A 12,669-nucleotide genomic window follows, 5' to 3' on the forward strand; every position below is an offset into this window, starting at 1 on the left:
TGACCGAAGGTACCATATTTGAATAGCTAGCATCAATGTTCCACGTTCCAGCTTTGATATGGGTTGTGTTAAACTTTACAAATTATTAAGGCCAAATGTAGGTTCGTAATAATTTAAAGCTGTCTTTAACCTTATTTGATAAAAGTAATAATGGAGACATTTATTCACCTTTTTTTTTCTTCTTTCTTTCTCCCTATTCACTATTTCAATCAAATGGTTCCCATCGCAGATGCGTCCCACAACTAGAAGATACTATAATATTCTGTTGAGTAAAACTTGTAGATGAAATATATACTAACTTGAAATCGATCTCACCCCTGACATTGAATTGCAAGAAAGCTGCCCTTAATTTCACAACTTTCTAGAAATGTGAAGAACTAATAAACAAAGTAAAGCTTATCAGTTTTCCTAATCAACAATGGCAGCACTTTCCACTGGAAAATTTGGGTAGGGTTTTATTTTACAGACTTTTATCTCTGTAAAACTGTAGAATTATCGATGTGAATGTCGAATGAACCTCGATCACGTAGGCTAACGTTGAATATACCACTTACACTACAGTGGGCCTAAGCTTACCTACTGCACTGTAAGCCTTGTACTGTGTTACTTTGACGGTAGCCTAAGCCTACTTAGTCCAATCCCGGCTATGCCCTACAAAGTTACAGCTCTACTTTCAACTGCACAGTCTTGGTTTCCCGAAGTGTTTGGGTAAAAATCTCATTTAATGGGGAAGAAATTAACAATCTAAATATATCATGCTAATAACAGTTTCTGAAAAATGAGAGAAAAACATAAGGACTAAGAAGATTAGAAAGGCCTAATGTTCGTTTGTTACAGTAGTTATTTTGGCGGCCCACAAACTCAATTCAATGAGCCTAGGCATACCTTGGGTCTAAATTTAATTATGTGTGTGTATAGTACAAAGTTTCAGTTACATTGCTAGCCTATGCAAAATTTACAAACATATATAATCTGCTGATGTACATAAACCACACATAGCTATAGCCTAGCCTCTTTTGAAAGATACAGTGAAAGGCTGATCAGAGCTTTCTCTATTTTTTAGAAAGATGCTCCATGTGTTTAAGCTTTATCTTGTACACCATGCTAAATTGGTGAACCGAAACTTGTACACTGTTAATTTGTTGCATTAATGAATAGTGGTGTACAGTAACTTGGCATCCCATACCCTGTTAAATTGTACATATATGTATCTCCAGTCAAGGACACTGTTGTTGATTAATCAGTGACTTCAGAGTATGCCGTATTAATGTAATTTGTCACATTATATCACAAGATTTACCAGGGCATTAAAGGCATTGAAGACTTGTGCTAAACCACGTGCGGCCATCTGAAAAGTTAACTTTCTGCTGCTTGCAACTGACGTTTTGTTCATGTCGCTACAAAATGCAGACAGTAATGAAACGTGATACCCTTGTTATCTTTAGCTGGACCTGAGATGTCCATCGCTTTATCGTTGTAAACTGTGCTGTGGGTACTGACCGCAGCAGTGTGTAGCCTACTGACTACACTAGTGTCTAATTACCGACGGTAGCAAGCTGTTTTTGTATTTTCTGGGATCGTTGGTGGTGTCTAACACTTCTGTTACACCTAATTTGAAACTTGGTCAGATTACTGGCATTAGACGTTTCTTTTTGTGCGAGTCTTCACACCCTTTAATTTGTCCGTGTATGAGAAGTTAGAATGTATCTACGCTGAACAATCAATAAATGTTGAGCCGCCCTTTTTAAACTTATATATCTTCCTGCTCAAAGACCTATCTGTGGACAACATCTACGAAGACTCCTTCAAAAACGAATGCAAAAGAGGACAGGATCGTCATCACCGACCTCCATTCAAGTGCAATCTCTTCACCCTCTGGCAATTCATCGTCGTGGGTACTCATCTCTCACGAGGGTTTACATCTGCCTCCGGCCCCAGGTCCCGGTCTATGTCTGTCCAGCCAGCTCGATGTCGACTATGACAAAAGCAAGCCAGGTGTTACGGTTGCTGAAGATTCGGTACATAGTGATTGGGTCTGCAGTAGCTGGTGGCGCTACCTTGAAAATGGTAGGTTATGTATAAAAATGTTATGATTCTGTGTTAATCTTAATCTTTCCAGAATCATGGATTGCTCGCTAGTTTCAGTTAGCTACCCACTCTCCATATGTAAAATTGTGAGGTTGTCTTTAGTAAAATGATAGCTACATGTGCATATAGAATGGAAAAGCCATATTAATTGTTGCTTGCACATTGAATCAGGTGGCACTTAGAACAGCGTTAGCTCATCATGCATAGGCAGCAAGGATTTGAACCTATGACCTTTAGTGTGCTAGATTTCTCTTGATACCTGTTGAGCACTACTCAATTGTCTGATCTTTGCAGTAAATGTCGTTTCTAGGAATGCACAAACAAATGAGGATGTGGTGGGAGGGAATGGGGGAGCGGGGTAGTCCAAAAGCAAAATAGTTGAAAGGTTTACTGCTTGCAGTACTACTGAATCTCTGCTGACAGTCAGTGGTTTCATTGAGGTAGCTGAGACTTCAGGAAGAAATTTTGGATACCCTTAATTTACCCGAATTAAAGTAATTAGAAAGTCGTCTTGAAACTGATACAGATATCTGAAGACCAAATATGCTCTCTCTCTCTGTTTAGTGGCAGGGTATGTTTGCATAATTTGCTTGTTTCTCTATCACATCACTTGACAAAACCACCAACATGAATACAAACCTAAGCAGGAATTTTGAAACAACATTTGATGTTTGCTTTTGAATTTGTTTGAATTTTGAAACGACATTTGCTTGTTTCTCTATCACATCACTTGACAAAACCACCAACATAAATACAAACCCAAGCAGGAATTTTGAAACGAGATTTGATGTAGTTCAAGAGATGACAGCAGTTTCTTTCGATTGTCTTATACTGTCACGTAATAAACTAGTTGAAGCTGAAGTTGGATATATTGTGGATATCCAGTTTGCATTTGATGTATAGTACGTACTGTACCCGAAGGGTGTGTCTGAACCCATTTTGTTTAGGAGGTAAGAAGCTACATTCTCATCCTTCCTTCCTTCTCTTGCAGAAATATGAGTCGTGGAAGGACAGGTTACCCGATCTAAGCTGGCTCTCTGATCTGGTGCCAGATAACGAGAGGTCAAGGCAGGTCATAGCAGACATGAAGCAGTACATGAGCTTCATCAGACTGCCAGAGAAAGGTTGGCTCAAGAAGAAGATAGAAGCGGTCAAAGAAGCCATGCCAGAAAGAAAAGAAGGTTCGTACTAGCTTTTGATGATTTTTACATACATTACTGGAAAGTTGATTTAGGAAGGTCACAGTTTATGCTTCAGGTAGCAACAATGGAATCCCAATGCTAGTGCGGATCTAGGCAGGACCCTGATTGCATCAGGGCAATGAGGCTGTTCTAAGGCCCTGGTATTCAAATTGTTTGGCTTGGTGACCTCCAATTTTCACCTTCATCTTGGGGACCGTCCAGTGACAGATGATGGGGGCCTGGGGAAGGGATATACCTCTAGGAGGTACCCACCCCCCCCTACCCCACTAGTTAAGAAATTTTGATATGATCTTAAAAAGATGCTTACCTGTAAAATGGTTATAATTTCAAAATTGTTATCAAAATTTTACTTTCAAGATTTCTCGACTTTATTAATTGTCAACAAAGTAATTTTGGGCAAAACCCTATAAAGGATAATGACCCTCACTTTGAATACCAGGGTTCGAAGGCATAGTAACTACTGTATCAAACTGAACCAGCTCTGTCACATATAAATGTCACCCCCTCCCCCCTTCTCCTCCTTCCTCACCCACTTCTTGACCTGACCAAGAATGTTGTGAAAGCAAACTGGGTCATTCATCCATGTTCCAAGTTGTGCTGTTGAATTTGATCATTGATGAAATCGTAAAATTTTGTTGGTTTTAGATTTTACGACAAATCTCTCGGCATCAAAATAATATGATACAAAATGGTTGTATTTCATAGTGAAAGCAAAATATGGTCACAAATGTCAGAAGAGCAAGCAATAAAACTACTTTTCTGACACTGTTTTAGGCTATAGTTCGATAATGTGTAGCTGTTCTAAGAACAGATTTTGTTAGAGGCATTGTCAGAGTCCTTCAAATGTAGTACTTCCCTCTCTGTGCGATTTTTGAAGATTCTCGATGAAATCTTGAATGCTGCAGTATTGAATCATCTTAGTTAAAAAATCCTTTTTTGTTTGCTTTTGGGAAAAAAGGCATAGACAAACATAGCAAAAGCAACTGACAAACATTGCAAAGTGTTAATGGTCATCAAAGAAGAACAAATTTCAGTCTGGACGAACAAATAAAGTTTAAAGATCGTTCAATAGACGATTAGTTGTTTAACATCCAATTCAGATTGCACAGCAGTACTAAATGCCCCAAATAGGGTAACATGACAAAATGGAACCACCCTCCATTACTTGGAAATACCTGATTAAGAAAAAAAAAGATTGTGTTACTGTAGGCCTATCTGAACCACCTGAATGGGAGTTTTGCTGGTCCAAAGCTGTTGTTGCATTCACCAAATCTAGTGCACATCTCTCATACAGACAGACACTGTACATATCGTTTGTTTATATTTTCCAACATTTATTAGGACAACCCAAATTTTTCCGTTCAGGCAAACAAAAAGGAAGATCTACCTCTCTGTTAGACAACCACAAAGAAAATCCCTGAAAATTTGCACTGGTTGTTATTGAGCATGTACAGAATAAGACATTATGCACTTAAGGATCCACGACATAAGATAACACATTCATTTCATCCCCTCTTCTCCAAAATGACATCAGCTGAGTCCATAAACCATATTTATACGACATGCCACCCATCCACGATGTAACAAGTCCTAATTTTCCGATAAAATTATTTGGTTTTCCCCTCTGCAGGAATATTTCCCATCCCTGAACTTCTAGTTGGAAGCGGCCAGAACATTGATTTAGCTAGCCTTGCAGGTGTGTGAGCAAAACAAAAAGGCTAAACCCCTTTTTCATTTTTTTTCTCCATTAAATGCAGAATTTTACATGATTAATTGTCCTGACTTTGCTAATTTGTAGTGAGCTGAGAGTGGATTTCATAATTTTTTTCGTAGTGTCTTCGATTTGATAGTTTTTGCTTGAGATCTACAGTATTGCTTCCTGTTTCTCTTCAGAAAATTTCCACAAAGAAAGAAACAAGTAATCTTGGTCTTTTGGTTAGATGTTAAAGTCATGTGGCCCATATTGTGCGACCCATATTAAGTAATTTTTTCACTTTTTGATTTTACTGTATGTCCAGCATGTGTTGTTTTGGGGCTCGACACTGTTCCAACTGCGAATTTTTATGCTGATAAAATTATTCAGGAAATCTGGTATAAATTTGTCAATTTCTACTGAAGAATTAATTACATTGATCTCTAGGTTTTATTAAATGTCATTTAGTTCTGGTACTCATGGAACTGACTTTACAAAGTATCTTTGCATATTTCTCAGCATATTTCAAAAGAAATCTTGTTGGAGGTATTGACTTCTTGGCGGAGGCAAAATAAATCCATGCCATGATGATGGCTTGTGTGTGTGCATGCGTGGGTGCGTTTGTTTTGTATTCTGACCGAGGACTTGAACAAAAGAATTCCCGGTCCTCGGATGTGATTTCTAAAGAATCACCACATCCTCCGAAGAATTCTATTGTATGGGGTATTGTTAAGGTTAGGGTACGTGGATTTGAACAATGGAAAATAAAATGGGGTCCTCGGTCTGAATGTAATACAAACATGTGTGTGTATGTGTGTGTATGACACCTGCTTGTAAACACAGTAACTGAAATTTTTTATGGTGGATTGACTTCTTGAAGGGTATGTCTTATTGAGTATGTGCAAGAACCCAATCCTTTTCTGTGATCGTCAAAGGTCATTTGAGGTCTGAAAACCTTGTACACACAATCAATGAAAAAGTATGTTTGGTTGAAGTTGATACTTTATGTGTTGGTCCTTCTTGTTGAGTAACAGAACACTATCGAAATTGGTGGAGGAAAAGTTTTAACATCTGCTAAATCTTTCCAAAGAAATGCAGTTTAAGTTTGCTTGTTTGTCATCAAGATATTAATATGCAAATATGATTGCCAGTTCACACCCACCATCCATACAAAAATTTTGATGTGGTTCAATTTGCAGTTTCAACCCTACTTTATAATACCCAGAAGCCCTTGCTCCTTTTTGAGCTCATTTTAAAGGCGTTGAAAACTCTTGTCGCTTCTTGTCGCTACAAAATGCAGACAGTAATGAAATGTGATACCTTGTTATCTTTATCTGGACCTGAAATCAGGGAGTTCCTGCTGAGATGTCCATCGCTGCTATGTACACTGTGTTGTGGGTATTGACCATAGCTGCATGTATTGACTGTACACTAGTGTCTAATTACCGACTGTAGCAAGCTGTGTGTGTATTTTCTGGGATTGATGGTGGTGTCTAAGACTTCTGTTACACCTCATTCGAAACTAGGTCAGATTACCGGCATCAGGTGTTTCTTTGTGCGCGAGTCTTAACTCCCTATAATAGTGCTATTAAAACACAAATTAAACTTATTACACACATGACAAGCCTCACAGAGAATGAATGTATTTTAACCAAGTATAATGTTGAAAAGATGAGAAAAATTTTCATGTAGGGAAGGGAAAGTTGTAAATCTAACTTCATAACATTGAATGCATTTATTAAGTAGGATTCTAATTAGCAAACAGAAACAATTGTAAGATCCCCCATAGAGGGAGGAAGGTGGGGGCAGGGCCAGTCTAACAGAGAAGTCCTGACGCAGCACCAAACAGATAAAGTGTTCCAGATATGTATACATGCATTGCTTCATATGCAAGGGCCCTCTTTCCTCCCGTTTCTTGGGTTTAGATCTGAACGGCAAGTTGCATTTTTGGTTGTGTTATGTTTAATATGTTTCTCCCCAACACAAAAATATACCTCAGAAGAATTCAGTGTTTGCATTTTGTGTAGTCATTTGCCAATTTGTCATAGCGTTTTGCCATGCAGTACAAGAATATTATTTCCATTCCCAGAACACAGTTTTTGGTGTCATGGTTTGTTTCGTAAATTAAGAAACATCTACAGTATCAAACAAAGAAACTGCTTCAAATTGTGAAAATTAGATTTCTACCGGCCTTACCACTTCCTCTGTAGTTGTCAAATTTGTAGTTTGTTGTTAACAAATTTGGGACTAATGATGCGTTTGATAACATTTATCTATACTAATTACCTACTGTTTGCATGGTTTCTTTTCTCTTCGAGGCGGTGGGGGGGGGGTGGGGGTAAACGCAAGGCATAATTAAGTGCTCAGATTTTGTGTAGTAGTCTTGAAGGTTCTGAAATATGTCTATCCAAATTATTATTGTTTTTCAATCCCCTCAAAAAAGTGCCATCCACCTCTACACTTGTACAGTAGTTTTTTGCAAAGCATTTTTGCGATGGAAACCAAAAAAAGTATTCCCTGGATAGGTCTGGCAAGGTAAGGAACATTTTAACTCACATCACAATAGCACACAACAGTTTAATGAGATTAACCACATTCCACTTAATCTCGTCAAAAAAATATTAAAATCTCATATAAATTTATCCCCCACGGAAGGGAAACAGTACAAAAACAATAATCACTTACAGTTTGCAGTTTGCTGCTATCACTTCTTGCATGAAAAACCTGTCATTTACATATATTTTTTCACATATAGTCTAAGAATCAGTTGGCATGTATCAGTGGGAGAGAGACTGTGGAAAAGTGGGACAAAAGTCGCCGTCAATTGGAAGTCCTTAACGACTTACATGTTCTATTTAGCATAACGAATTGGATTTTTTGACAATGGTACATTTGGCTCACTGTTTCTAATCCCTACTGCCATTCCCTCCCTTACCCCCTCCTTCTGGTCTTTCATACTTTCTATCTTTAATAGTATGATAACAATGTTTGAAAAATATCCATTACCTGTTAATGACACCTGGAAACGATAGAAGAAAAATTGACTTTGTGAAACCTGCAAAGTTGAGATGATAAGTTAAGCAGTGCTTCAAGTTGAAGGTTTACAGTCTTGGTCTGAGGCCAAGGCCCTTTCATACAACTTTAAAACATAACCCTGGGTCATTGGTAACTTGTCACAACTTCAAACAATCCCTCCTGGGGCACTATAGCGCACCACATCTACTTGGCTCCGGGGGGGGGGGGGACTATGCATTAGGGTGCAGCCACAAACCGGCGCACGCAACTATATTTACAAGTTACCTTGCAAGTCCCCATTTATACACCTGGGGCAAGAGAGGCAATGGAGATATAGTGCCTTGCCCAAGGACGCAACGTAATGATCTGGCCAGGACTCGAACCTGTAATCCTTAGATCACAAGTACACAGCTCTCCCATGCTCTGAAATGATTGTTACAGATTTTAAAGGCCATCTTGGTATCAAACTGCCTTCTTGTTCCGTATCATTTTATTTTCATTTTCAAACGATTATAAATAAGTATTACCCATGCGGAAGCTTGACCTTTTTTGAACGAAAGAACGTTTTCCTTTTTTTCTTTGCAGAAAATGTTGGATCACCCATAAGCGTTTCACTTCAGTCCTCTCAAGAAGGCTCAACAGATAAATCAGCCAAGGTGTGTGTCACATTATAAAGTTTGCTATCAGATAAATTTATAATATAATATAAAAAACATTTTCCCCTCAGGATTGTTGCTGGTTGCAAACTGTTGACTTTGTCAAAAGTTGCTTGCAAATTTTGTACAGGAGAAATGAAAAAAAGCCAAAATGAAAGGACGATTTAATTGCAAAGTTTGTGATTTTGTAAATTTTGTTGAGGTTTTTCTCAGAGAATAGTATATGAAAGACATCTTCATGATAATTGGGGCTGAAAATGATTTATGTTTTTCTTTACAATCGTGTAAATCATTTATTCACAGGGATGAGATCATATTCCATATTTGAATTAAGGATACTTCAACAGCTCGGCAAACATTCCAAAGTTGATTATTTGTCAGTGACTATTAACCACTAATAAGATTATAAAAAGACACTAAGAAAGAACTGTGAAGGAGATTTAGCACGACAACTTCACAGAACACAGACTCGGTTACCTTTCTGGCATGACTAAGGTTTTATTGGAAATGTTTTTGGACAACCTTATCTCTAGACTTTGCAAACAAGATTATGAGTTAAGGGGGGGGGGGGGGAGGGGAAGGGAAGGGTTTCAAGTACAAGTGGGGAAAATATTCAGGCTACAGGATATGGCTCGTGTTGGTTACACTTTACCAGTGCTTGTTTTAGGTCTTCGCCAGGTCGAGAATTACCAAAACAAGAATATATCTCGATGCTCAAGCCATCACAGGGAGCTAGAAAACAGACAGATGATTTTTCTGCATCAATTGTCAAATGTAATTGTTTTCCCATCTGTGGGCCCTTCATGTGTTCTTAGTTTGCTTTCGTTTACTTCAACCTCCGAAGAAGATCGTGCTAGGATCGAAACGTCAGTCCCTTTATTAAACTTTGATTAGATTTAAACTTTGCTGGAATCTGTTTCATATTAGATACGAGTCACTTTTTTGCAGATGATTTATCCCGATATTTCCTGTCTCTGTGGCGAAGGCTTCAAGGAGGCATTCTGAGTTGCTCGAATCCTGTAATACTATGTAGGACATTAGATTGACGAGTCCAATTTCATTTGAAACAGTGACTGTAGTAGTCAAAAAGTTTGAAATTTGACAACTGGCTCATGAATGTGTTTCACACTACCATAGAAAGTGTCTGGGTGATGAACTATTGAAGATCAAAATTAAATAATAACCGTCTACAGGCTCATGAAATTAAACTTGTGCTTGGAGGAAAAGTCTGGGACATCTTTTTTCTTTAGTTTGTAAAGACCTTATCATATCTTGAGTAGGTTTAATAAAATGGTTGACTGAAATCAAATTTGTTTTTAAAGTAATAATCTGTGTCTTCTGGAAGACTTTCAATTGCAGAACCGGAGTAGATTCACCGTTTTCTGGAGAAACAAAATTTGTAATCCTTTAGACTACTGTACAAACCGTGAATTCTGAATTGTTCCCTGCAGATGTGATATCGTAAAATTTGTGCAATTTTGTCCTAATATGATGTAAATGAACAGTGCAAAAACCAACTGGAAAATTATAAACCATGGAAACCACAGTTTTGCCCTTGTAAAAACTTGTGTCCTGTGGTTTATAATGACATCGTTTCAAAGTTGCACTGGGGAACGTTGTTCCAAACCTAATCTTTTTGGATTACCTTTCAGCAGAATGCAGAAAAGGACCATCTTGAGAAGGTGCAGGAAGAATTCATGGAAGCTCAGGTAATAATACATCTATTCTTGCTGGTGTGCCTTTTGTAACACTCTTCTTGAAATTTGATAATTTTTTCAATATTTGAATATGCTTTATATTCTGAGGACACTTTTGGTGTTGTACACTGCCCCAAGTCATGGATAGTCTGGTGTTGGGTGTGCGTGCTCGGGACAACGACTGATCAAGATTTTTTTGTAGGTTTCAAGTGGCGTCGGCTTCAGTCTGTTGCGGTCTCCTGGCAGTTGGCAGTGTGAGAGGGTTCACTTACTAAAACCTTGCAGGTTTTAAACCATGTAACCGAATACAGGGTACGAAATTTGCATGCAGTGTGAGAGTGTTCAATTACTAAAACCGTGCAGGTTTTAAACCATGTAACCGATCACAAGGTACTAAATTTGCATGCGATCAAAACGAGCTCCAATTCTTTACCAGCAAACAGTTGTTGTGTTTGCTGATCGGTCGGTCAGTGATTTGGGGCAGGGGTGGGTGAGGTGGGGGCAGTTGTAAGACGGTGAGTCCTCAGGAAACGTAGGTCACAACAATGAGTCACAAAGTTGGTCACAACTAGGTCACAAAGTTGGTCACAACTAGGTCACAAAGTTGGTCACAAAGTTGAGACGGTTTGTGATCCGGCTTGTGCGTGCCATTATTGAACCCACTATGCCAAGCTAGCATGAACAAACATTCCAAACAATAATGTGAGCAATATCAGATTTTGTGAGGTATAGATTTAATAGAAATATTGGTAGATTATTGGTAGGTTTTAGCAGGTTCAGTGGTAATTGCACTATTATGATATTTAATCTTCACCGGAAACATCTCGTTATGAAAGAGGCTCCACGTCAGAGCACGTCGGTGACGTTTAGCTTTTTGTTTTTTCTCTTTGAAAAATATTAAGTTGCGTTACCAAAGAGAAATTGAAAGATTGGAGAAGGACAACAAGAGATTGAAGAAGTCGCTCCTCTTACGGGGAGACAAGAACGCAGTCAGGAAAGAGAAGGTGAGATTACTGTACATGAAGCCTGATATCTTAATTGATTTGTCTAAAGTTTCTTCTTGCTTTTGGCATCTTTCTGTTTTCCGTGGGGGGGGGGGGGTTGGGCAGGGAGGGGGCAGGGGGAGAGGCAAGTGGGGTGGAGGGCCTGAACTATTTGTCGAAATTTGCATGTATAGCAAATACATGGTTTACATTTAATATACATTTATGTTTGCAACAGAAGCACTCAATTTTTTTCTATAATTTTTTTTTTTCCCCAATAATTTTTTTTTTTTCCCAATAATTTTTTTTTTTTAACCGGTTCTTAGAAATCACTTATCGACATGTACTCTGAAGTCCTGGATACGATGTCCGATTTTGACGATAACTACCAAATGCAGGATCATCTACCAAGGGTAACATTAACATCTCTTATTTAAAATTACTGGTTGCGTTGGAGACAGAATTTCTCAAGCAATCATGTGAACCCGATGTGTTTGATTTTCTTTGGTTCGTTACTGTCAAGAGATATATGTAGTTCATTAGACACACCACTTTTTTTAATTGCGAGGATTATAAACTAAGTGTGGCCTATTTTTGCATGTAGGACTTTGGGGTTGAAATCGCATTTATCAGGAATGTTGAACCTTGCGATTGATTAAAAGAAAAACTGCACAGACTCAGACATTCCAAAAGCTATTTTGAGAGAATCATTTGATGTTTAAAGTGGAATATAGTAAGCAGCTACTTTTAAAACCTAACTTTGCACATTAGAATTAGGGCTGAAGCTGTTAAATTGCCATTAATTAGAGAGAGTTGCCATTAATTAAAGAGGTTAAATTTATCAGATAATTACTCTTGTTGATATTTACGGTACAAGCTCCTGATTTATAGGTACTGTTGGTTTTCAGGCAAATATTTGGAAGTAAAGTCGATCATGCTACTTTCATTACATAATGTGGGCTATTTTCGTAGAGGAAAGAGACTAGCCATGTCTAAACAATCTTGTTTATCTCAATATATACTGGATAATAAATACTCAATGGCTTGGTTTACATCTTTGCAATAAAATATGCTGATGTGTTTAGAAGTACAGATTTTCCCCTTCCCTGATTCCGTCAGGTTGTCGTGGTTGGAGATCAGAGTGCCGGGAAAACGAGTGTCCTAGAAATGATTGCTCAAGCCAGGATCTTTCCAAGGTAAGGTAGTTAATAGACCCCTGGGAGGTCTTGCAATTTGTATCTAAATTAAGACAGATCAATACCTTCCCTTTTCTTGCCCTTCTCTTCCCTCCCCCTCGCCCCAAATCTCCTGTCCCCACCGCGAAGTAGGCTTGAT

At 38.3% G+C, this 12,669-nt stretch overlaps 1 protein-coding gene across 4 annotated transcripts in view; it reads left to right on the forward strand.

Moving 5' to 3' along the window:
- Window positions 1-309: 309 nt before the first annotated feature.
- The window catches only part of LOC139975841 (dynamin-like GTPase OPA1, mitochondrial), an 86,793-nt gene continuing 74,433 nt past the window's right edge, over window positions 310-12,669 (forward strand). Inside the window, exons 1-9 of one of the 4 annotated variants that reach the window (XM_071984079.1) lie at window positions 310-447; window positions 1,773-2,067; window positions 3,080-3,269; window positions 4,921-4,986; window positions 8,584-8,654; window positions 10,307-10,363; window positions 11,254-11,355; window positions 11,661-11,747; window positions 12,454-12,530. In XM_071984079.1, the coding sequence (XP_071840180.1) occupies window positions 419-447; window positions 1,773-2,067; window positions 3,080-3,269; window positions 4,921-4,986; window positions 8,584-8,654; window positions 10,307-10,363; window positions 11,254-11,355; window positions 11,661-11,747; window positions 12,454-12,530 (974 nt within the window). In that variant the 5' untranslated portion in view covers window positions 310-418. The remainder of the gene's footprint in view (window positions 448-1,772; window positions 2,068-3,079; window positions 3,270-4,920; window positions 4,987-8,583; window positions 8,655-10,306; window positions 10,364-11,253; window positions 11,356-11,660; window positions 11,748-12,453; window positions 12,531-12,669) is intronic. The other 3 variants (XM_071984080.1, XM_071984081.1, XM_071984082.1) reach the window with 3 other exon arrangements.

This window comes from Apostichopus japonicus, chromosome 11 (assembly GCF_037975245.1).
Source record: "Apostichopus japonicus isolate 1M-3 chromosome 11, ASM3797524v1, whole genome shotgun sequence".
In the NCBI taxonomy this organism is placed as follows: Eukaryota; Metazoa; Echinodermata; class Holothuroidea; order Aspidochirotida; family Stichopodidae; genus Apostichopus; species Apostichopus japonicus.